Genomic DNA, 26078 nt, shown 5'->3' with positions numbered 1-26078 from the left:
CTTTTATGTTATATATATCTTTCTATTATCGACACAGCCTGTATGAGTAGTGTTCCAGCGAGTAGTTCTCCCTCATTCATTTTTCGCTAATTTCTTTGGTTTCTTGGATCCAATGTCACCCCACCCTTAGATGAGAAAAAAAAAAAAGAGGTCAGGATCATGATGATGTTATGATCTGCAAAACACTGCCTTTTTGGATGAATTACATAAGACACGCTTCTTACTGACTGCCTGAATGATTAAAACGACATCCTTTTCTTTTGCATCAGCGTCGGTGGGAGTTCCTGCGGAAGGCAATGCGTCGTGTGGTGGTGTACGACGTACCAGGGGGGTCGCACTTGGGCGTGGTCACCTTCAACTCCAAGGGGCACACTGTCGCGCCCCTCACCTTCCTGGAGGGCGAAGAGTCGGACAAGAGGCAGCGGGTGGGGTCTTCACTGCCTCGCAACCCATCAACAGTCCAGGAGAGCCAGAAGAATGTCCTACGAGGGTTCCAGGAGGCGGTGAAGGTGTTGGAAGGTGACACCGGACACAATGAAGGAGCTACTATAATCTTTATCACCACCGGGTCAAGTCAAACGCCAGAGAAAGATGTGGAAGAGATGAAACGCCTCGCACTCCAGCAGGACCTGAGAGTTGAGGTCATCTTGTACCCCCTGACGGAGCGAAGAGGTGCTCCAGCCGTCTCACACGGTCTCTGGACGCTAGTCGAGACCACCCGGGGCTCTCTGTTCACCGTGATGGACGACGGTGTTGGCAATGACTCCAAAGTAAAAATGTTGGTGGCACTGATGGATGCCATGCTAGCAGCTGTGCAGAATGGGGTTCCTGCCATGACCCCGGGAGGGCCTGTGCTGATCCAGAATGCTGAGTACCCTGGTGGCATCGCATCCGTGTCCACAGGGTCATTCGCCCTGGATGACTCGCTCAGCCCAGACGCCCGGTTCTCCATCTATTACTACGACCTGAACCACGTGGGCAACGCTATTGAGCTCACAGCACCATCAGGTCACAAGATCGCCTCTGTCAACGTGCAGGAGGAAGATGGCGACGTGAACATGATCTTCGTCAGTCTGGAGAAGGCGGAGGTGGGTCACGAGTCTTGGTGCTTAGGCTACTAAATGACGAACTGACTGACAGAATTAAACCCACAACTGGAAAAGCTGTATACCAGGGTAATTAACAGTTCTGGCCCATCATGCACCCTCATCACACCTAACGCGTCTAAACTGTTGTATTTCCCAAACAAAAAGTTTTCCAAATTTCCCTATCAATTTTCTACTTGACAAGTAACGGCACAGTAATATCAGGACACACTGAACTGATTCATTTTACATCGCGATAAGCTTTTACGTAGTGAAGTGAAGTCAGGGTTTCAAACACTGGAATAATGTGTGAATGGCTGTGTGGCTCACTTCACTAGGTATATTGTTGGCTAATTCTACATTTGTGCTTTCTCCCCGTTGCTGGATCCTACCTCATCCCAGCTTTTACATGGGAGTTGGGCGGGGTTGATGATAATGATGATGACGATGAGACGCTTTCAGCATATCTGTCTCTGACTTACAGCCTCTCTCTCTCTCTCTCATTTCCTTTTGTGACAGCGTGGAGTGGCGATTCAGGTTTCCCACAAATGCTTGACTGATTTCTCAAACCTTCGAAATTCCTAGTCCCACACCATCTCTCTCTCTCTCTCTCTCTCAGTCTATCCATCTATCTACCTCTCTACTTAACTGTCTATCTGTCTATTTATCTAATTTTCTTAGTGAAATTATATCTTTAGAACTGAGCCACCCAGTCAAGGCTTATGTGAGGCGGAACATAATACCAACCCACTGCATCTCTCTCTCTCTCTCTCTCTCTCTCTCCCAAACCCCTTTTTCCTGGCAGCGTGGCGAGTGGCGTTTCAGCGTGGAGAACCGTGCCGACTCCCACCAAGGCCTCCACGTCCAGGTCACCGCTCGACGCAACTCATCCACGGGGCTACAGGTACAGTATTTGTAGAATTTTTAAAGCTTATGGGGTGTACAGAATTAACTGCTTTTCATTTATCCTTAATTATTCAGCTAACATGTACTTCACAACGCAATCCTCCCCTCTACTGGACTTTAGCTGTGTATTAGACTGATCAGACTGCTTGTTTATAATTGTAAATGGTAAAAGTGTGTATAAGATTGTTTGCTAACTCTACCTTCGACTTCCCATAATAATGAACTGCAAACGAGACTTGTTCTCTTGCATACTGGTTAACGTTCTTTACACATACTCCACCCCGCACCCACAGGTACATCTCTGGACCAGCTCAGGAGGTCGCCCCGTAGCCCCCAGAGACCCAGGGAGCCCCGTGATAATCTACGCTAGGGTGGTGGTGGGGGTGGCGCCTGTGAAGGACGCCAGGGTGGTGGCTACACTGCAGAGACTGGGCACCAACGCCACAGGGAGCAGTTATCAGCCCGTCAAGCTCGAGCTCTGGGACAACGGCATTGGAGGTGACTTTGAACTTCCTGTTATCCATCGATTTTATTCAATTTAAAGGCGACGTCTGGTAGTGACCAGGAATACGATGGCTGTATAATTATCATCTTTCAAGCTCGAATTTATCTGCTAAGTTAAATGTATATAACTCAGGATATCATTAATAAAACTGAATATATCTCGAAAGAAAAGTGGTCAACTCACATGGTCCTTTTATCAGAACTACGCTTCTATTGGTTCAACATCTCTTGTAGTGTTCAATCCATTTTTTTCTGCATATAGACAATACCAAGTACGCTCTAAAAGTGAAATCTAAACCCTTCAGTATGATCACGTCCTTTTCTCCACAACATCCTTGCCAACACCAGACGATTTTGTTCAGCTTGGAAGAAACTGCACGTAGTTTATGGGTTACAGTATACGGATAATACGTGTAACTTTTTTTTTTTTAACTTGTGTCTTAATAATCCAGGCCTGCTTGAAGGGTGCGTGCTTATAGTGCTTGATGTTGTTGTTGCTGATTTTGTTCTTGAATGCTGAGTGAATGGATGTGTGCCCCATTTCACAAGCCTCTGCAATCAGTTCAATTTATATGCATTTCCTTTCTCATTTTTCATCATGATAAGGACAACGACGATTTTTCTGTTCTTCCATTTTGACGACGGCGTTCATAAATTTTGCATATGGTTTAATGATGATAATGATGATCGTTGCACCCTAATCCCAGTCTTAATTTTAGGAAAGGCCTTTGATTTTTCTCGTATATGAGCAGATCCAGACGTAACGCGCGGTGACGGTGTGTACTCCCGTTACCTGCCCCCTCTGCCCGGAGACCCAGGCCGCTATCTCCTGAGCGTCGCAGTAGACCACAACGAGGGCCTGGCCGTGGTGGCTCAGGGCTTGCCGTCACACCGCAGGGTCCCTCCCCCACCCCGGCACCTCCCCCAGTACCACCACCCGGAGTTGGAAGGCTGGGGGGGCGAACTAACATGCTGCGGGTCGAATCTCCCTTACCCTCGCGCGCGCAGAACCCAGCCCTTCCTGAGACATCTAACCTGGGGCGTTCTCGAGCTGGCATCTCCTTCAGGTACCCAAGACCTGATTCCCCCTTCACGTATCCTGGACCTGCGTGTGGAGGTGAATGACACTATACATGAGATCATCCTGCGCTGGACGGCCCCCGGGGACGACTGGGATAGTGGGAGGGCGCACCATTATGAGGCGGTGGTGGCCCCCAGGTGGGACCACGCCAGGGCATTCCATGGGGACAGGCTCACAGGTGGGTAAGATACGATGGTTATAACTTAAGGGTTGGTAAAACACACACACACACACACACACACACACACACACACACACACACACACACACACACATGGAGACAGGACAACACAAGCATTGCTCAATTCCTGTATAATACAAACAGTAAATACACACACACACACAGTAAGGCCGGGCAACTGAAAAATACTGACCCTAACTGGAAGGGAGATGTTGCCAAACCTTAACCCTACACAAAGTTCATTTACTTTAACTTGGCGGGAGATTTCCGTCCTTTTGCATCTTATTTCCTGTAATTCTATGGCAGAATAATACAACACTATGGCTCTACATCCGTATTACGGCACTTCGTTCCGACCGGCAACACATTCTAGAGTTCACCTGTTGCTACAGCTCGGCACTGAAGATGAAACATTTTACGCCTAATTGCTAGGACACACAACTCCAAAAATCTTTGGTAATAATGCGAAGAGCTGTAGAATATCGATAAATTATTGATAAACGCATAGAATCTTCCAGTTCAAGTCTAACTGTTACAGATATTTTAGGAACAGAGGACACCAGTAATCTGGTGTATGGATTATTTTTTTTTACCCATTTGTTTTTCCTTCCTCCGTTCTGTTATTTATAAAAAAAAAAAAAAAAATCTAGGATATCTCTCATGACAAAAGGGCTTGGGAGCCTTCACAACCGACGAGAATAAGAGATAGGTGTATTAGTAGTAGCAATTATTGAAGCCCCAAGCTCACCTGAATGTGAACCCGGTGGACTGCAGACTGAAGAAGCCTCTCGCCTGCAGTCCATCCTCCTCCTTTTGAGGGACACGGAGAGAAGTGGGGGACGTTTGTATAGCTAAACAATGGAGCTGGCCAGCTATATCAGTGGCACCAAGGCAAGGCGTCCCTCGCCAGCACCAGAAATGCGGTAAACCGACACCCTTCCCCTCTCTCTCTCTCTCTCTCTCATTTCCTTTTCTCCCAGGTCTACCCAGGCCCCTGCCAGCCGGCACCGTGCACTCCACCAACCTGCACTTCATCAGATACGAGGAGGTTAGTACCGGGATATATTAGCACCTTCAATCTAGTGAGGAACACTCTTTTTATTTATTCTTCCAGTCTCCAGACACTTGCTGAACTTAGGACAGGCCTCTCGTTTTGAAGGGACTTATTAATGCCATATCTACTCCTGTTCGAAATATCTAACCAAAGTTTAAAAAAGCATCTGAGAGTACAAAGAACAACATCACAGTGCACACTTTAATACGTGCTGGTGTGTGTCTGGACAGCTGTGGTACGTGAGCCTTCGCGCTGTGGACCATGCCGGCAACACAGGAGGTCAGGGCAACATAGCAGCACTCTGGGTACCGCGGCCCCCTACCACGTACGAGATTACCACCAGGACACACCCAGCCCTCACCACCACAGGTACGACAACCCTATAATAACAACTCTAAACCATTATTGTTACCTTACATTCAGCTCCTGCATGTAAACGAAATCTGCCATCACCTTTTAGTCAATTAAATTACAATTAACTCTACCGTGATTCCTCCACACCACCACATACGAGATTATCGCCAGGACCCACCCAGCCCTCACCCCAACATGCATTAGAACCTTTAAATACCTCAAAACATCACAATTACCTGAAGCTGACAACACGGATGCTCAGGGCAACACAGCACTCTGGGTGTCGCGTCCTCTCACCACATACGAGATTACCACCGGGATACACCCAGCCCTCCACCACAAATATCTTGCCTACACTTTACGCTTAACACTCACTTCTAGTAACTCAAACACACTACAAGTCCTATTAATATCACAAACATAATAATTCTTTCCCAAAACCCAAGCCATCTGTCTATCTGCTTGTCTATCTATCTGCTATAAAGGGAACATTTCTTCCACGGCGGATGATATGGGTAGATATCACTCCACGGTGTGAATGGGGCCGAGTCTGTGCGATATGAAATAAATATAGTAACAAAAGATCGCCTGTTATTTCAACTATTCTCACATTCCTCTCCTGGCTAATATTCCTAAGTTGCTAGGGTGAGAGAGGCCTGAAATGTTTCTCTGCCCATAAATAATTCTCTTTAATGAAATGCATCAGAGAGGAAAGTGACGGTCATACCCCAAGTGTAAAGCAGGTGTACTGGAATTGTAAACGAACCTTGTAGCTATTCGTAACAGCCATCAATGGTCAAAGGCTCTCTGGTGAGTGTATGTAAAGCCCATTAACAAAGAAAAATTGAGTGAGCCGATGGCTGTGAGGTGGAGCTAGGATTCCAGGGACTTGAATGGTCTGTCAATGTTTGTGTGCCCCATTTCACTTGGCATTACTATCGTCCTTTCTCTTTCCTTACTTCCTGGATTCTACCTCACCCCATCCTTAGGTGGGTAAAAAAAGGTCATGGTGATAAAGATAATGTTAATAACGATGAATTAGTCGGAAAGTTTTTACTTCAATCCAGCTCTCGTTTCACTCTCACTAAAAGTTGCTCGTGTGGGAAAAAAAGCAAGCAATAGCAGACACGAAAACTAAAATATTTTTCACTGCAAACTATCACAGCTTCATGGGAAATTTTCGAGTTATATTTATTAACTAGCTACAAAAGAACAGAGCAATTAAAAAAAACAGTAATTACGCAATAAAGAAAGCTCATCAATCAAGAATAAGTTGTCTTAACACATCCAGGTTTCCCTAGTTATTCTCAACTGAAACATCGTCTAAGATAACAATGATGATGATGATGGAATCTCTGTAAGACTCCACAATTACATGTCACCTCAGGTAATTTCACCCCACACGTACTCTGCCCCACAGGGAACTACGCCATGCCCTCAGAACTGGGGGCGGGACGGAGACTCGGAAGATGGTGGCTGACTGCTGAAGACGTGGTCGTGCTGGTGGGCAGTCTGGCGGGGGTCCTGGTGGTGGCTGCAGCTCTGGCCTCCTACTGCTACTGCCACACCATCACCAGGCGCAAGAGTCAGCACAGTGAGGAGGGCAGGACGGCTGTTCTTGGAAGCGGCAACGTGGTAAGAGATAACAAAACTGAAGCTGGGAGTAAAGAGGCGACGGCGATATTAGGCAGGCAAGAATCCTTGCACGGTGTAGGGGATAGCAGTCGCGTAATGTCTCCTACTCTGTCGTGGGGCATATCGACTCTACCGCGACAGCATGACGGCAGGACGACAAGTGGAGAAGTAGCGGGGATAAGCGTGGAGTTACAGAGATCGGATCCCACACCGCAGCCCTCACCCTTCCCAGACGTAACAGTGACGGACTATCAACCTGGTGAAGCAAGAGACGAGGGCCAGCCGCCGCTACATCTGGCCCTGAACCACGAGGACGGGGCGGGGGCGCTGGGGTCGAACCGGGAGTCGAACCGCGGCAGTGAGACTAGGATGCAGCAGGAGCCCCTAGACTGCCAACAACTCCTTTCCCGCAGCGCCAACCAACAGCAACAACAACAGCCCGAACGACAGCGACGCAATGTCACCCAAGTGTAGTGACTCTCAAGCTTAACCCATATGAGGACGAGAACCAACTCCGAATCTACAGTAAGAATAAACTCACAGAGCGGGAGCATTAAAAGTAGTGATGAAAAGTTCCCACACCGTGAAACAGCAACTGGAGACTCATTATTTACATTTATTTTGTTGAGAATGAGAAAACTTTAACCTCTTTTTTTAGGACGTGATATCTATTCAGAATAAAATCGCCTGGTGGCAGCAAGAAATAAGTAGAAAAAGACACCATCGTACTTGTTCAGATTTTTCACATTCTGATAGCTCTTGAATGACTTTTTAAAAAATCTTTTGAGGACACTAGGACACTCGAGGATACAAAACCACTCGAGGACACTAAGCCACTCGAGGACACCAGGCCACTCGAGGACACTAAGTCACTCGAGGACACTAAGTCACTCGAGGACACAAAGCCACTCGAGGACACTAAGCCAGGAACAAAGATCTACGGCTTCTGTGTCTCATCAGTAACAACACTCTACCCCTTCTGACCCTGACGAGAGAGACTGGCAACCTGGTACTGCTAAAATGCCTTGTTTTGAGAGTATGCCTTTACTTCCTCAACTATAGTCTGTCTGTTTCCACCTGGCTGAGATCCCTAACCCCTTCCAGCTCGGTTGATAGCCAGGTGTTGCCAGACTGGTGGATAAATCTGAGTGGTAACCAAGGAGACTCGTTCCTGCCAAACCAAGGCGACTCATTCCTACCACGTAACTATGGTTCACTGAATTTCATGCTTATTATTGAAGATGCCCAGTTCAGTCAGATGAAAACAAACCGTAACACCTCTTCCTATGCGATTTATTTTGATTATTACATAATTTTTTTCTTCGTGCGTTACTGAAAGAAACTATATCGATACAGAAATATGTAAATAAAAGAAATAATAAAAATAAAGGTGTAATCCGAAATATAAATCGCTATGAAAGAAGTGTTACGAAGCCCTCAAACCATCAAAATATAGCCCTGAGGTGAATCAGAAAACTCCAGCACATGCATGGACTTTCTACACCAAACTCGCAATAACGGGAGAAAAAAGGAAAATTGTGATAGACTATCTTTTTTTGCAAAATCAGACGAAGAGTGTAATGAGAGAGAGAGAGAGAGAGAGAGAGAGAGAGAGAGAGAGAGCACTTGAACCACAGACATTAACAAAGCCGTGATGCTCCTCTGACAGTAATCACGCTTCGTCTTTGCTACAGTTGTGATGTTATTAGTGACTGGACGTCTGCAAGTGCGAATAACCTCACTCCAGTTTTAGGTGGGAATACTCTTACTTCATCTATCGCTGGGAATAAAGGCTGTGGTGATGATGATGATGATGATGATGTTATGATGATGATGATGATGATGTGACGATGAAGCAGCGGTGTCTTTGCAGTGATGGCTTAAGAAATATTAGAATTCTTGTGGCTGCCGATCTTCCATTACACGCAAGATAAATGACTCTTGGCAAGAAGCGAGGGGCGATATCTCATAAGTGACTGCCCCCTTGAAACTGCGTGAAATTTATATCCGTGAAAATGTGGACAATGATTACCCCATTCACTTCGATGACGTATAGTTCATTCAGTAAGCCAACCTTATTTTTGTCGTTACTATTGTTGTTGTTGCTGCTATATCCCGGTCTGTCTGGCTGTGCAGTCCCATCGACCACAAGCAAGTAGCCGCCTTCCTGTGGTGGACAGAGCCTCGCCAGGGTCGGAATAGGGTCCTTTCACATAGTGCAGGGAAATTGGATTAGGCATAGCCTCCAAGAGGATGAACTGTGTACAGGAGATATGAATGAGTAGTAGTCTCAGTCCGGACTTTCACTACTTGGTAATCATGGCTGTTCGCCACCTAGGTGTATTGGGCAAGACCAGCTGCCGGACCTTGACCCCACGTCACTCCTATGGTAGTGCCTCATGGGCCGATGGTAACCATCCACCTACTACTTTGTGGCGAGCTGACGGGTACCACACCTTGCCCAAGGGTGACCCGGGACTATGCAGGGCAGGGGCGTCCATATTCCCTGAGCCGGATACATGCTTCGGCCACATACCCCCAGATAATTTTTTTTTTTTTTAATTGGGAAGTCTCTTAAGCGGGGGATGATAAGGGCTACATCCAACCCGTCCGCTGGAAGAAGTCTCTTGTACTGAAGGAGTTTACAAAGGCTACATCTAACCTCCTCATTTTGTAGTCTCTCCAAAGTTGAATAAACAAGACAGTTGGCAGTAAGAAAGGAAATAAATGATACCCCATCGCAGTGAAGCAGCCAAGATAAAATACTGATGCAGAGAAGCGAAGGCAATATTTCATGACTCCTTCCCTAAAGTTTTGTGAAATTTATGAGAATATCCATGAAAAATTGTCCATGGACAATTAAATCTTCAAAGTACATGAACTATCTTACTGGAGTGAGATTTTCAAACATATTTACAATCAACTTCCTGTCGTAACTTAGATATTTTTAAAACGAACTTAGACAAAGGGAAGAGATTTCATTCCTTTCCCTGATGGTCCTGAGAAAACAGCTATAACTTGTGGTAATATTTGCCACGTAACTAAGATTTATTTATGAAGTAAGAACTAGAGATAGAGAAAGATTCCACAGCCTCCTTGTTTTTCGGAATGGAATGCTCGATTTGTCCAGACCATGAGAGGAGCAAATGGTGACAGTAATAAACAATCTCAGACGCCCATACTCACTCTGGGCTGAAGAAAATCGTCTGGGGTTAAATATTCGAGTTGTTCCCACCATGACCAAGTTACGACCCGATAAGTCATATCCATGGAGTTCCCCAGCATCTCTTCCTTAATATACTTTTTTCATCATCACTTGATCCAGATTTTCGTCCATCTGAAGCTCACTCTACGCGGTTCAATGGCAGAAAAAGGCAATACTACGACTCTACGTCCTTTCCATACCACTTCTTCGTGACTAACACCCTTTTCTAACGCTGGTTCATTATCAGAGTTGAGCATTGAACATGAGGGATAATTTTGGACCAGGTTAGTATGACAGGACTTTAGTTTACTTCTGTATATGGAACGTTAATATATGCTCGCAAGTTTTTTGAAATCCGAATCGCAAGCTGTTAACATGCAAGGTAAATCGCATGGGAAGAAGTGCTAAGGAAAGGCTCTTATGTTGACAAGAATACGACCTGAGGTGAGATACGAGAATGGCGAAGGAAATAACTCCCAAGGGGGCCCGCCTGGGGGAAGGATGGGGAGCTCTTGGGGTCTTGGGGAGGGGAGGGCTATGGGGAATAGATGGGGAGTCGTGGGGGTGGAAGGAGGAGGAGTATGGGGGGGGGTCGTAAGGAGGGAGGGGCGGTGGGTGTAGTGGGTGTGGGTGTGTGGTGGGAATAAAACCATCAGAGACAAAAGATACGCCACGACAGGGGGAAGCGAGGCCATAAATACGTAAATCTGACGAAGAAGAATGTGAGGGAAAGTCACTGAGGGTATCATGACGTCAGGAAGAAAATCAAGTCGAGGATAATTTACTAAAACCCCAAATATTACCAATCAGAGAAATTCGTAAAATCCCCGTGAGTAATATAATAGAATCAGGGGGAATATCAGATCAATTGGCGGTGAATTTTATAAAACCACAAATATTACCAATCAGGAAAATTCGTATAGTGTCCGTGAATATCATTACTTCAGCAAGAATATTGAAAAAATCACAGAAAATATCATAAACTCACAAAGAATATCATGACCACAGAGAATATCGTTGAATAACGAAGAGTATCATAATATTGGGGGTGAGGGGAGAGACGGGAGGGGGGCAGGGGGATGGAGGGGACCGGGAGGAGGGGGAATATACTGGAGGGGTGTCGAGGGAGGGGGAAGTAAGGCAGACAAAACCATCGGAGGCAGAGAACTTACGGGGTGTGGGAATATGGTGTCGTAAACGCATAAATTTAACAACGTGCAAGAATGCGAGGAAAAGCAAAGTAATAAAGTATGGGGGAATATCACAGCATAGTAGTGAATATCATAAAATCAGGGAGAATATCATAAAATCAGGGAGAATATCATAAAATCAGGGAGAATACCTTAAAATCAGGCAGAATATCGTAAAATCAGGGAGAATACCTTAAAATCAGGCAGAATATCGTAAAATCAGGGCGAATATACCAGGGAGAATATCTTAAAATTAGGGAGAATACCTTAAAATCAGGGAGAATACCTTACAATTTGGAAGACTCTTAAAATCAGGGAGAATACCTTAAAATCAGGGAGGATATCATAAAATCACGCGGAACATAACTCTGTCTTTCCATCTCGGCATCAATTGGAGTGTCACGCAAATGTATGTATATTGCTGCTGTTTACATCCGTGTTTTGCCTGAGAAGGAAGAAGGCAGAGAAGAAGAGGAAGAGATGGGGGGACAGAAATAATAAATAAAATAAAAACAATTAATAATAATAATAATAATAATAATAATAATAATAATAACAGTAATAATAATAATAATAATAATCATACTCGGAATACGATCCTAACTCTTCCGCATATTGCAAACCTCAGATATACTATTTTTTTTTTTCTTGGAGAAACGAGATTACTAAAACGTGGCCGCCCGAAATTCAATGAGCCAGAAATGAGTCTCCTTGGTCAGTAGTAAAATCGGGTCTCCAATCTACTAAAGGCACAATAAGAACTGAGCTGAACACATTAGGGATCTAGTCAGGTTAAAAAACGGCATAGTGGTTAGAAAGCCCCGGCTGGAGAAAAGGCCTTGCTCTGCCCCTTGGTTCGAGCCCTGACAGTTGATTGCAGGTTATTTCACCATGTATGCCACCAGGGGAAACAGGCTGGTCATCTACCCTTAACTATGCTGGACTACGGTAAGCCTAGCCTCGGGACCCTACACCTCACCAATGGGTAATAGGGGAATTTGCTTTTACAGAGGTGACACTTCCTCCCTGTGTGCTGTATATATTCTGGCAATCAAGGATATTCAATGTGTAACAGGCAAGTTCAAGATGAGGTACTTCAAAAAAAAAAATGCTTAGGAAAAATTCTATCTTTACGAGAAAAGGGCCCTGTGTGTTGTACATATATTACTCTGGCGATCAGGGATATCCAATGTTTAACAGGCAAGAGGGTTCGTTAGGAGAGAGGCGCTAGATAAAAAAAAATAATAATAATGATAATAACCTTACAAGAAAACGGCTCTGTGTTTTGTATATATTACTGTGGCAATCAGGTATATCCAGTGTTTAACAGGCAAGACGGCTGTTCAGGAAGAGCTGCTAGAAAAAAAAAAAAACTGAACTACCAGAAAACGGCGCTGTGTATTGTATATATTTTGGCAATCAGGGATACCCCATGTGTCACCATAGTGTGTGTTGTAAGGTGTTTTGCACTAGCCAAATAAATGTTCAGTGTACCTTCCTAATGTGTTATTTCTCTCAGTGTACCTTACCATGTGTTATTTCTCTCTGTGTTCCTTCCCATGAGTTATTTGTCTCAGCGTCCCTTCTCATGTGTTATTTCTCTCTGTGTTCCTTACCATGAGTAATTTGTCTCAGCGTCCCTTCTCATGTGTTATTTCTCTCTGTGTTCCTTCCCATGAGTTATTTGTCTCAGCGTCCCTTCTCATGTGTTATTTCTCTCTGTGTTCCTTCCCATGAGTTATTTGTCTCAGCGTCCCTTCTCATGTGTTATTTCTCTCTGTGTTCCTTCCCATGAGTTATTTGTCTCAGCGTCCCTTCTCATGTATTATTTCTCTCTGTGTTCCTTCCCATGAGTTATTTGTCTCAGCGTCCCTTCTCATGTGTTATTTCTCTCTGTGTACCTTCCATTGCGTTATTTCTCTGTTATTTCTCTCAGTGTACCTTCCATTGTGTTATTTCTCTTAATATACCTTCCTTTGTGTTACTTCTCTCAGTACCTTCTTAACAACAATATACCCAAGATTTTGTCGAGATTCCAGCTGTCCAGTGATTAAAAACAAAAAATCTGGGGTATCTCTCAAGCTACATGGCCCTGGGAGTGTCGTGCTGTTGAATATAATTAATGAAGGGAAAGAGGAACACAGAGTAGCGTAAGTGACGTGTGTTGCTGGAGAAGTGTGGGACCCCTAGGAATGGAGAGGAGAGAGAGAGAGAGAGAGAGAGAGAGAGAGAGAGAGAGAGAGAGAGAGAGAGAGAGAGAGAGAGAGAGAGAGAGAGAGAGAGAGAGAGAGAGAGAGGTTAAATTCTGTTACTCAAATAAAAACTGCTCGTAATCTAACGGTCGGAACCATTCTCACAGAGGCCGTGAGAATAGTTCCGGCCGTGGGATTTTGAAACTCTTTGTCCGATTTTAACTAAATATTGATGATGATGTGAAGATGATGACAATAAAACAGACAAAAATACTGATGATGAGGGTGATGATGATGATGATAATGATGATGCAGGCGACAGCGTCAACGACGAGGACGAGGACGACGACGACGACGATGATGATTACTGCTGCTGCTACTATTACTGCTACTACTACTACTACTGTTACTATCATCATCCTCATCATCACCATTATTATTATTATTATTATTATTATTATTATTATCATCATTATTATTACTATCATTATTATTATCATTCACCACATTCATTTACTTTTGCCTGGAGTGCTGCAAATGTCCTCAGTGCGAACAATACCCTCACACAACCACCACTGCCACTACAAGCCTCTCACCATTCACCCACACCCTCCCGCCCGACAAATTAATTATCTTTCTGCCATTCCCACTCGCATTTCAATCGCCCATCCACCTGTTAATTAGTCCCTTCAGCCCGAGGACGTCATTGGAGCTGATATTCTTGATTTGGTTTGGATCCGGAGAGGTGTGCCAATGGGTAGAATTAGTGGAGATCATTTTGTACTCCCTTCAGTGCCTGACATCAATAAAAATAATAATGATGGTACTACTACTACAGATAATAATAATAATAATAATAATAATAATAATGATACAGTAATTCACAATTGGTTAGGGTCTTCTGAACACCCTACCTGGATCTAAAAATAAATACTTAAGACCCTTCACGAATTCCGCCAAAAGCTTCATGATACAGACTAGTAAGAACCTTTTTAAACTTCGCACCAAGGTCTCTTCATCGTAGAGTTGGGCTTCTACATACCGCCTCGGGATCCTAAAAATCGGCTTAGATCTTTTATAATTACCCCCTAAATCGCCTTCACTGGGTTAAAAGTTTCTCTAAATACGGCCCCAGACACACAAATGGCTAAATATTACAGAACACGCGTACGCCTAATTAAATACGCATTGAGGACACGCGCTGTTGATAATTACCATTGAGATCGGAGCGCGGGTGTGAATAATTACATTGCCAGTAATAATTTGCACACCTGGCAGTCATAATTTTTAACATCTGTAATTTTAAAGCCAATAATTTTAACACCTGGCATTAAATTCATAACACCTCCCAGTAATAATTTTGAACACTTGCAATTTTAACACCTGCTCCTGGCCTTTGGTTCCTTCTTCCTTGCGAAAAATAAATAAATTATAACATCACCACCAATCACATCGCCAATTTTACCTTGTCACAACACCTGTCAAATTCATTCGGATTTTTGTGTTTTGTCTCTCTTGTTTTTTGTTTTGTTTGTAGGTATTATTTTGTTTCAGTCATGTCTTGGTCGCATTATCTGAACTCCGTTTTGGCTCTCTCACGGACGCATCAACTCTATCACTTTTATTCTAGCAAACACATGAAGATTTTACTCAGCTTTGTGTCATACGAGCCTGAGTATTTAAGGTGTATTTTGTTCCTGATGTGTCTGTCGTTACTCTACTTACTCCGTGTCTTGAATGCAATAAATAAAGTCTGTTATAAATACTGCAGGCATATTGCTCACCATCACTGTACCAAGCGCTGATCGGCTCTGCCAAGCGAAAATTTCTTTATGGGGTAGTGGTTGGAGGCTGCGTCAATGACCTACGAGGGTCTACATTTCTACCTACCATCTATCTGTCTGTCAACTATCTATCTATTATCTATCTATCTATCTCTACATATAAAATTTCATCTCTTTATCGAGGGCCGAGGATGGGTACTGCACTCCCTCCACGCATGTCCATGTTCTGTTTCTGTGGACCCAAGAAATTAATTGAGCCTGTAAATATAGCCTGACACATTGCCACTCCTTTATCCTGAAAACTGTGGATACTTTCTTGCGGCGTCGGGACAGGGGAATTGGAAGCCATGTCCATCCCCCAACCCTCCAAGCAGCGTAGTTTTTGTGGTATCGGTTAATTACTTTCGCTTTTGTCTACGGCCCTGTAAAAATTTTGCTTTTATCTTGGAAATTGGGTCTGGATTGGGGCCTGCGCTCCCTCCTCCGACCCTCACAAGCTGTCCTTACGGTGCTCGTACCCACCTTCTGGGCCACAGATACTCCCATGCAAATATTTAACACCGTAGCATGAAAACTGTGGCCGAGTATAGCGGACAAACAAACATACACTGTGAACTTTATATTACATACAAAATATTTACACACATAATCCATTTTCAGAGGCAGTAATGTGTAAATATATAAGGCAAACTTTTACAGGAATAAGCCCGCCACAGTGGAACTCTACATAATTAATGATTTTACGCTGTTACAATATCCTGATACGATAATGCCTACTTACAGCATCGTAACTAATGGTCTGATTATCCATGCAGAAATAATACCACGGCAAACAGGCATATAAAAACCTGTCTATTTTTCACTAACAAAAAAGGAAAAGAGAGTCATATTTAACATCACCAAGGATACATTAAGCTCTTAATTGTAAATGATGGTGGTGAACCTAACTATAATTTTATCAAAAAGTGACACCTGTATTTGTGGTTCTGAATCGGTATCAGTTCTTAGGAGACATACTTTGTGATCAGAATGCAAAAAAAAAAAAAAAAAAAAAAAACACGATTTCCCAAGATACGGCGTTCTTCTCATCAGAATTAGGGATGGAATCTGCACCTGTTATACTCAAATGCCCCCCTCCACACACCAAAAAAATGCAACATATAATAGGATGTGTCATTTTCAGCCCACATTAGTAAAATTATATCAAGACCTTCTCCCTCAGCATGCATCCTCTGGTAATGGACTGCGAGGTCGATGGGGAGGGGGAAGGAATGATGGGAGTGGAGGCGAGAAGGCAGATAAGGGATGGGTAAAAATGGGAGGCGAAAAGAAGGAAAATGTAGTTAGGGGTGAGGGAGAATTGTGGGGGAGGGGGAAGGGAAATGATAGCAGAGGGATGAGTGCAAGGGAATAATAAGAGAGAAGGTGAAGTTACAGAAGAGGAGAAAAGGTAGGTGAGGTGGACTAGGGGATGGATGGAGAGGGGAGGGGAAAAGTCAGCAGGGGAAGGGCATGGTTGGGTATGTGAGGGAGAGAGGGTAATGGTATCAGGATGGTGAGGAAGAAGGTTGGGGAGGAAAGAGGAGAGGAAATGAGGAGGGGGAGGGGAATATGACTGGGCAGGCAAAAGAGGAAGGGGGATGTTGTAGCGGGGTAGTGAGAGTGTGGTAGAGGAGGGAAGGGGAGGGAAAAGGACATCAAGGGAAAGAGGAGATGGTGGAGGGAAAGAAAAGAGGGGGAAAGGCGGCAGGTGGGAGAGGAGAAAGCGGAGGATGGGAGGGAGGGAGGGGCTAACAGCAGCAGGGATGTGGGGGAAAAATGTTAGAAGAGGGGGCGGGAGGGGTGAGGAGAGGGAGGGGAGGGGTACTGGATGCACAGGAGTGGGGGGAGGGGGCCAGGTAAATATAGGAAGTGATCAGTATGCACGTACACGCCTCGGCCCGTGTTGTGCCTTATATTTGGGTCATCATGGGCTGCACGGCCGACAGCTTCTGACTAACACACCAAAAATGCTCGCATAAGGGTGTTAGTGGAGAGAGGGGGGGGGCGATGAGGGGAGGGGAGCACAAGAAGAAATGGTAGGAGAGCAGAGGGGGAGTATGGATGGAGGGAAGGTAAGTGAAGAGGGAATGGTAGAGGGGGGGCAAGGAAAGAAATGGCAGAGGAGAGGGAAGGGTGGGAAGGAGAGATGGTGGGGATAAAGGAAATTGTGGGGGAAGGAGACAAAGGGGAGGGAAGATGATAGGGAAGTGGCAAAGACAATTCAAGATTCAGGCAGGTCTAAGTCAAGCATCTCGTACCCCAGCACAGTTAGCAGTTGACAATGGCAGGCAAACAGCAAAAAATTAAAAAAAATACTGAATCCATCGAAAAATTACCACACAATATTTAAAAACTGTTTGCGAAACTTCATGGGTAGCGAAACTATAAGTCTGTAGTGGCTGCAGATGATTTTTGAGGGGGATTTTACTGAACGGCTGGAAAAATGTGTAAGCGGATTTGAGCTTGTTGCAAATATTAAACATGTCACTGTAAAGGTTCATGAGAGAAAAAAAATCCGGGTATGACCAATAGTTCCTTTACCGTCTCAAAATGTAATGAGATGTTAAGTTTATTAGCCTAGGGTCGTAACCAAACGGGGATGGACACACACACACACACACACACACACACACACACACACACACACACACACACACACACACACACACACACACCACCCCACCCTACACACACACACCACCCCACCCTACAAACACCACCACCACACCACCCTACAAACACCGCCCCCATCATACACATACACCCTACCTCACCCCTCTAACCACCCCACCCCACACTCACTCCTGTACTAGTTGATGGCATATTTTTTAGAGAGAACATTAATGGGTATCTCAAGAAAACAAATCCCCTCGTGGTGTGGTAAGGCCGCACTTTGGAGCCGGGCCGCAGCCACCTTAAAGGCAGGGTGTCAGTAAAGAGTTTCCCAGCTGTACTGCGTGACGTGGTATTCATGCCAACACAGACAACACTAATACTGCCAACACTATCATTACCACTGCCACCACCACCATCACTACCACTGCTAACACCATCAATACTACTGCCACCAACACCATCACTACCACTGCCACCACCATCTCTACCACTAATACCACCATCACTACCACTGCCGCCACAATCACCATTATTACACTACTGATGCATAAACACAGCTACAACCATCACTAAAATTATCACACACACACACACACACACACACACACACACACAGATTACAAAACTGATTCTCTCTCTCTCTCTCACACACACACACACACACACTACTAATCCACAAATCCAGCACACCCACAGAGTTCGAAGCTGCTAATCCCTTAACATCCAGTTCAATCCCGGGGTATTAACGGCAGACGCTGATGGGATTTATGTCAGATGTAATAAGCCTGGTATTCTAAACGGGGCAGGAGGCTTCGTAACAACTCTCCCTATGCGATTAATTCTGGAGTCTATATCCTTCTAAGATCGACCCATTTTACATCGATAATATAATCAGGTGTAACATAATCAGGTGTAAGGTGAAGACTCAATCGATAAGGAAAATCTGTTACGACATCACCTACGCCTTCGAAAACACGATCGAAAATACTAGCACTCTTCCCAGTGCACAAATTCCAGTCTTCAGAAATAAATATCTCTCCGTATCTCTTGCCAGACACCTTCATCTTGGAGTGGCTGGGCAAAAACAAATCGCCTTCACGTCTCCCTGTCCTCCGTTATCAGGCTGCCTTTCCTCCGTCCCACTCGTCTCATTCTCTCTCCTTATCCTAAGTCTCCCCCCTCCCATTCTCCCCCTCCACCTCATCCTCGAGCTTCCTCTCCCCCGCTCCCCCTCCACCTCATACTCGGTCTACCCCTCCCTCTCTCGCCCTCCATCTCAATCCTCGGTCTTCCCCTTCCTCTCTCTCCTTCCACCTCATCCTCTGTCTCTCCCTCCTTCTCCCCCTTTCCACCTCCCCCTCGATCTCCCCCTCCCCCTCCACCACAGCCTCGGTCTTCCCCTTCCACTCCCCCCTCTCCACCTCATAAAATAACAATCACAAACACAGTCATTATAACAATCATATACTTAAGCATCAGAAATTACTATATATGATTTTGGTCCCTGTAACTCCCATGCATCTTCATTCCTTAAATAAAAAAAATAAATAAATAAATGAATAAATCTTGCTTAGGGCGGGAAAATTATCACGGCTTATATGATGCTTAAAATTATCGTAAGTTATGTGATGCTCAAAAATTATCGTACGTTATGTGATGCTCAAAAATTATCGTACGTTATGTGATGCTCAAAAATTATCGTACGTTATGTGATGCTCAAAAATTATCGTACGTTATGTGATGCTCACAATTATCGTATGTTATGTGATGTTTAAAGTTATCGTAGTTATGTGATGCTCAAAATTATCGTAAGTTATGTGATGCTCTGCCCGCTACCTCCTACTCCCTTGATTATCGTTCGGTGTTATCGTCTTGAAAGCCAGGCGGGTCGACGAGGAAAGAAATGTTGCAATAATAATGAGAGAGAGAGAGAGAGAGAGAGAGAGAGAGAGAGAGAGAGAGAGAGAGAGAGAGAGAGAGAGAGAGAGTATCCTATTAGTTTATGCATATATGTTTCACGGCACGAATACGTCGACATTTTTTAGGTGTGTGTGTGTGTGTGTGTGTGTGTGTGTGTGTGTGTGTGTGTGTGTGTGTGTGTGTGTGTGTGTGTGTGTGTGTGTGTGTGTGTGTGTGTGTGTGTGTGTGTGTGTGTGTGTGTGTGTGTGTGTGTGTGTGTGTGTGTGTGTGTGTGTGTGTGTGTGTGTGTGTGTGTGTGTGTTTTACGATGCCTAAAATCACAGAACAAACTTGCAAGACACACGAGACAGTTCCACGATGAAGACTGGCGTTGGAGACACTGGGGAGGGGAAGAGGGGAGAGGAGAAGAGGGGAGAGGTGGAAGAGGGAGATCAGAAGAGGGGAGAGGTGGAAGAGGGAGATAAGAGGAGGGGAGAGGTGGAAGAGGGAGAGGGGATGAGGGAAGTGATGGAGGGGTGAGGGAGGGGGAGGAGAGATGGAGATGACTGAGGAAGAGGAGAGATAAAAGGGGGAGGAGGGAGAGATGGAAGGGGGAGAAGAGGATGGGATGACATGGGGGAGAGGAATGGGACGATGTGAGATGGGGAGGGGAAATCGATTTTGTGAAATGGGGAAGGGGAAGGAGTGAAAAAGGGAAGGGGAAGAATGGGGTTAAATGGGCCTACACACACTCGACAGAAAAAAAAAAATAATGTAGAGTCATCTGATAGTGTACTAGAGCTTTCCCTACCTATCTATCTATATCTATCCTGCCATCCTTCCATCTATCTGTCTATCTATATTATGATGTGAGTTGCAAAAATACTCCCATTAATGCCGTGCTGCGTATCGGGCTGCACACAACACAAATTGGCGCAGTGCGGAATGGGCGGGTCATTGTGTGGTTCTGCTTTGTGTGGTTCGTCTTCAATACAACACCAGAGAGCAGAATATTAAGTCCAATGGTGGCGAGGCTGGATTCTTTAGAGCTGTGTACAAAGATATTCCCGGGGGAGGGGGAGTAGTTTGGTTTGTGTGTGTGTGTGTGTGTGTGTGTGTGTGTGTGTGTGTGTGTGTGTGTGTGTGTGTGTGTGTGATCAGATACCTGTTGGCTATATCATATTTTAAAAATATCAAAACGAATACCACTTTTTTTCCTACATCATTATTAACATCAAACAAAAATACAACAAAATAACAGAATAATGCAGATGAATACAGGAGAATCTATGGAAATACAAAAGGGATACAAGAATACAGCAAAATACCATAAGACAACAGAATACAAGAGTATGGGAATACAAGAGGCACAAGGGAATACAGAGGCATAACAAAATACCAGACTAATACAGCAGAATACAGGAGAATCAATGGAAATACAGGAGGCAAAGAAATACAGGAATACAGGGCAATAATACAGGAATACGGCCGGCGCTACAGGGAATACAATGGAGAGCAGCGCTGGTAATCCTTTGAAGGCGAGTGATAAGGGCAGGTGGGGTAATGCACGCAGGTAGGTGGCCGACTGGAGTGGAGGGCTTGGGGCTTCACACTCATGGGGAGGAAGGTGAGGAGGGTGTGAGAAGGAGAGAAGATGGAGAAGAGATCATGGTGGAAGGATGGGGTGAAGGGAAGGAAGAGAAGATGGAGGATGCTGATGGGGAAAGGGCGGAGAGGAGGAGGAGGTAGGGGAGGGGAGAAGATGGAGAAGATGTGATGGTGAAGGGATGGAGAGGAGATGGGAGTGATGAAAGGGAGAAGAGAGAAGATGGAAGCTGACGGTGAAAGGAATGGAGAAGAGATGGAAGAGAAGGAAAGACGGAGAAAAGGTGATGGTGAAAGGATGGGAGTTGATGAGAGGGGAGAAGAAGGAGACGATGGAGAAGAGGTGATGGTGGATGGATGAGGAGAAGAAAGGGTGGTGGGGATGTGAGGCGTGGATTTAGGCGATAGGAAGAAGAAATGAAAATAGGTAAAGATGAGGTGACGGTGAAGTGGGGAGATGAGGTAATGGTGAAGTGGGGAGATGAGGTGATGGTGAAGTGGGGAGATAGGGTGATGGTGGGGGAGTGGGAAAGAGGTGGGGAAGTGTGGATGTGGCCTTTGAAGTCTGTCACTAAGGCTTTTGATAAGGTGAGGTGGGGTAATGCAGGTAGGTAAGGTGGCAGGTAGGTGGCTTGAGTGAATGCCTTAGGATTCATAGTAAACGGGGAGAGGAGGAAGGAGGATGGGGTGGAATGGTGAAGACGATAAGGAGGAAGGAGATGGAAGCGGAGATGGGCAGACTGGGAGAAAAGTGGTGGTTAGAAAGATAGCGAGGGATTAGGAGGGAGGTGATGAGGTGGGGAGATAAGGAGGGAAGGAGGAACCGGGAAGATGAAGTGAGATAGGAAGGATATGAGTGTGTGGAGAAGCAGAGAAGTTGGGGAGATGGGGAGGCGAAAGTGAAGGAAAAGAAGAGAGTGGGGTGATGAGGAGGTGAAGAGAGTGCGTGAAGGGAGTGGGGAGACGAGGACAGAGGCCAAGTGGGGTGACGGGTAATTCAAGGGGCAGGTGCACTGACAGGCGGGCCGAAGGAAGACACTGCAGAGGGAGAAAGGCGAGGAGGTGTCGAGGGACGTGGGGAGGTGAGGAAATGAGGTGAAAAGGAGGTGAACGAAGACTGAAAAGGAGGTGAACGAAGACAGTGAGGAGGTGAGGAGATGGCAATGATGGGGGGAGGTGAGGAGAGAGGGAGGAGAAGAGCTTAAAAATAATGATGGGATGGTGAGACAATGACGAGGTGAGGGTAAATGATGGGCAGGTGAGATGGGGAGGAGAACGGGTGAAGGTAGTAGGGCAAACTGGGGCTGTGAAGAGCAGTGGAGATGGGAAGACGGGATGGAAAGATAACGTGACAGAGAAAGGTGGGTAAAGAGAGCAGAGATGATAATGATGATGTGGGGAAAAGATGGATGTGTGGAGAGGCAAAGCTGAAAGAGATGATAGGTGCAGTATGTGAGATGACAGTGAGTGAGGAAAAGATCTGGGGGAAGTGAAGGTGAGGGAGAAGAAGAGGCTGGAGAGGAAGGGTGGCGTGAAGATGAGGAGGCAGGAGGGTGAGGACGAGAGGAACAGGGGTCTGGTGGTGGGTGGAGGTGGGGAGGCACGGAGGTGAAGAGACAGGTGAGAGATAATGCAAGCAGGTGCCTTCAGTGAGGGGCTCAGGGTTCACAGTAAAGGTGGAGAGACTGAGAACAGATGAGAGGGGAGGGGGGAGGAATCGGGGAAGGAAGCTGAGAGGTGAAGTGTAGGTGAAAGAGGAGGAGAGTGGGGAGGGTAGGATGACAGAGGAGGGGCAAGGAGGCGGCGAGGGGATGAGAGATACGTAGATGAGATGGAGGTGAAAAGGCAAGAGAGAGATAAAGAGGAGAGAATGAGAGAGAAAGAACAGGAGGTGAAAATCTGAAAGAAACGGGACAGAATTGAAGGAAGAAAGCACCAGAAATACAGGAGTGTGAAGGGAGGGGTGGAATGGAAATGAGGATGGAAAGAAACACGAATCACGGGGAGAATTTACGACGGAGATGAAAGAGAGAATGGAGAAAGGAAAATGGAGGGAACTGTGAAGATGGATGGTGGAGAGAAACACGAATACCAAAGAGAAAGTGACAGATGATGGAGAGAATGGAGGGAGGGAGATGGAGGGAGTGGTGGAGACTAAGATGGAGGTATATAAAAGGAGTGACGGGTACGCAAGGAAGGAACGGAGAAGGGAAATGAAGAGGAGAATGGAAGTGATGGAGATACGATGGATGGAGGTCGAGAGAAAAACGACGTAGACAGAGGGAGTGATCGAGATGATGAGAGAAAGAATGAAAGGATGAAAAGATGAATATGGAGGGGAGAGAACAGAGGAAGAGGAATGGAGGGAGTTATGGAGAAGAGGAGAGAACGGTGAAAGGCAGATGAAGGGAATGATGGAGAGAAGAGAAGAGGGAAGATATAAGGAATGAAGGAAGCAGAGAGAGAGAGAGAGAGAGAGAGAGAGAGAGAGAGAGAGAGAGAGAGAGAGACCTGGGAGCAGGTGGAGGGATAATTGTCACTAAGAGCCCCGTGATTAAAGGCATTAATAATAAATCATATGAGGACTTAATACCAAGGCAATCTTTTCAGAGAGGAAATAATCTTATCGTATCTTGGGGAATCATTTGTCTTTACTCGTATATCTATCGGATTATCTGCCAGTCTATCATTCTACCTATCCATCCATCCAATTATTCACTCATTTATCCATCAATCCATCTTCTTATCTATCTGTACATCTCTTTCTGTCTGTCTATTTATATCTATCTAAATATCTACCTAAGTAACTGCTTGTTAATCTCTCTATCCAAGTTTTTTTTTAACTTTCCAATCTCTAAGTCTGTATGTTTACCTGCCGGCCACTTTCTTCCTGCCTTTCCTTCTGTACATCTATTGCCAGATTCCGCACCTGTATGGGACGGTCTCAGCATCACTTTATCGTAAACATATTCCAAATCACAGGTGTTGCTGTTGCTCAAACTTGATCTGTCTGGCCAAGCAGACCCACCAGTCACGAGCAAGCTGGCGACTTCCCTTGGCGCACAACGCCCTCCAGAGTCGGAACAGAGTCCTTCCACATGGCGTGGTGCAGGAGGTGGCATACCCCCAGGAGGATTCCAGGAGGACTCGCAGTGTATAAATGACATATGTGTGTGTAGTAGTCTCAGCCCGGACTTTGACTACTTGGTAAGGGCGGTCGAGTTCCCTGCCTGGGAGTGTTGTACAAGGCAGGCTACCAGTCCCTGGTCCCATGTCACTCCCATGGTAGTACCTCCGGGGACAACGGTAACCTTCCACCTACTACCTGTTTGGTGGGCTAACGGGTGCTACACCTTGCCCAAGGGTGACCCGGGACTATGCAGGGCAGGGGCGTCCAACCTCCCTGAGCTGGTTACACGCTCCAGCCGCATACCCTCGCATCACAGTACTATAAACTGCTCGACATAGCAGAACAGAAAATATATGAAACACTGTAACACCGTAAATATATTGTATATAACAGTGCGGCAAATACATTCAACACAACAATCCGTAAACATATTGGACACTACAGTACGGAAAAAATATATCAAAACACTGAAAAAAAAAATAAAGGCACCACAGTACCGTAAAAACCTTCTACATCACAGTACCTTAACAATCTTCTACACCACAGTACCGCAAAATGCTCGACGTAAAAGTACCGCAAATATATTCAACATAACAGTGCTTTTCATATGGCCTCAAACACAGCACCATGTAAATACTCAACACAACACCATTTACATATTCGACGTCAATGCACCGTAAATTCACTGGAAACAAGGCCGTAAACACACACGACAGCACAGTGCACCTTTAGCCACGAGCCAGTCAAATCAAAATGAAGTCAGCTCCACGCGAGTTATATCGGTCATTACACAAGAAATAACCGCAAGCACGTCAACATTTGCAGCCTGGCTCTGACCTCTGACCTATACCTGTGACCTGCTTGGCTAAAAAAGAAAAAAAAAAATGCTCAGGTGCTGCGTGGGTAATATTTGAGTTCTCAGTGCACACGATTGCGACATGCCCTGGAAAGATGGAAATGTTGTTTATCAGCTGCGTGTCTAATTCACTTTTTCTCATCTATTCATCACCCATTTTTATTTTTTTTCAATACTTTCATACCATGTACCCATCATCCAATCTTTTTTTTCCAAATATTTCCACCCATCTATCCACCATCCAATCTTTTTTTTCCATTACTTTCATCCATCTATCCACCATCCAATCTTTTTTTCCATTACTTTCATCTATCTATCCATCATCCAATCTTTATTTTTTTTTATTTTTTTTTTTTTGCCCCATTAGGATCACAGGGACCCGAGGGTAGCGCTACCAAGTCCCGACACTGAAGGCGAGTATGACCAGCCTCACACGCCCCTGAATGGCATTATGAGAACAGTAGACTCCAACTACCCCTAGAGTCCCAATCGGCTGGACCGCCTCAGTCCGTTAGACCACCAGGCGTCTTTTGAGTATTTCATTATCATCCAATGTAATAAATCGTTTCCGGGATAGAGTTGGACTACATCGAATGAGTGGATGATGGGCACCTGCACCTACCACAACTAGCCTAAGAAAAAAAACAAAAACAGGTGATCCATGGCTTCACAGTGATTGTTGCTGCTATTCACTTTTTTTTTTTTTTTTTTGGGGGGGTGGGGAGTAAGGCAAAGCTATTTCTGAATGACTAGTGTATT

General features: G+C 45.2%; 1 protein-coding gene across 1 annotated transcript in view; it reads left to right on the top strand.

The window, feature by feature from the left end:
• The window catches only part of LOC145408020 (calcium-activated chloride channel regulator 1-like), a 28372-nt gene extending 2572 nt beyond the window's left edge, over nt 1–25800 (top strand). Inside the window, exons 4-13 of the mRNA XM_080278820.1 lie at nt 270–1088; nt 1891–1989; nt 2285–2489; nt 3248–3754; nt 4738–4805; nt 5042–5180; nt 6586–7270; nt 7597–7759; nt 24316–24540; nt 25687–25800. Coding sequence (XP_080134946.1) covers nt 270–1088; nt 1891–1989; nt 2285–2489; nt 3248–3754; nt 4738–4805; nt 5042–5180; nt 6586–7270; nt 7597–7759; nt 24316–24540; nt 25687–25800 — 3024 coding nt within the window. The remainder of the gene's footprint in view (nt 1–269; nt 1089–1890; nt 1990–2284; nt 2490–3247; nt 3755–4737; nt 4806–5041; nt 5181–6585; nt 7271–7596; nt 7760–24315; nt 24541–25686) is intronic.
• The last annotated feature ends 278 nt before the right edge of the window (nt 25801–26078 follow it).

Source organism: Coenobita brevimanus, chromosome 75 (assembly GCF_032717465.1).
Source record: "Coenobita brevimanus isolate Jiangsu-jjx chromosome 75, ASM3271746v2, whole genome shotgun sequence".
Taxonomy (NCBI): domain Eukaryota; kingdom Metazoa; phylum Arthropoda; class Malacostraca; order Decapoda; family Coenobitidae; genus Coenobita; species Coenobita brevimanus.
Note: the sequence above shows the minus strand (reverse complement) of the source record. Positions and strands in the feature narration are given on the sequence as shown.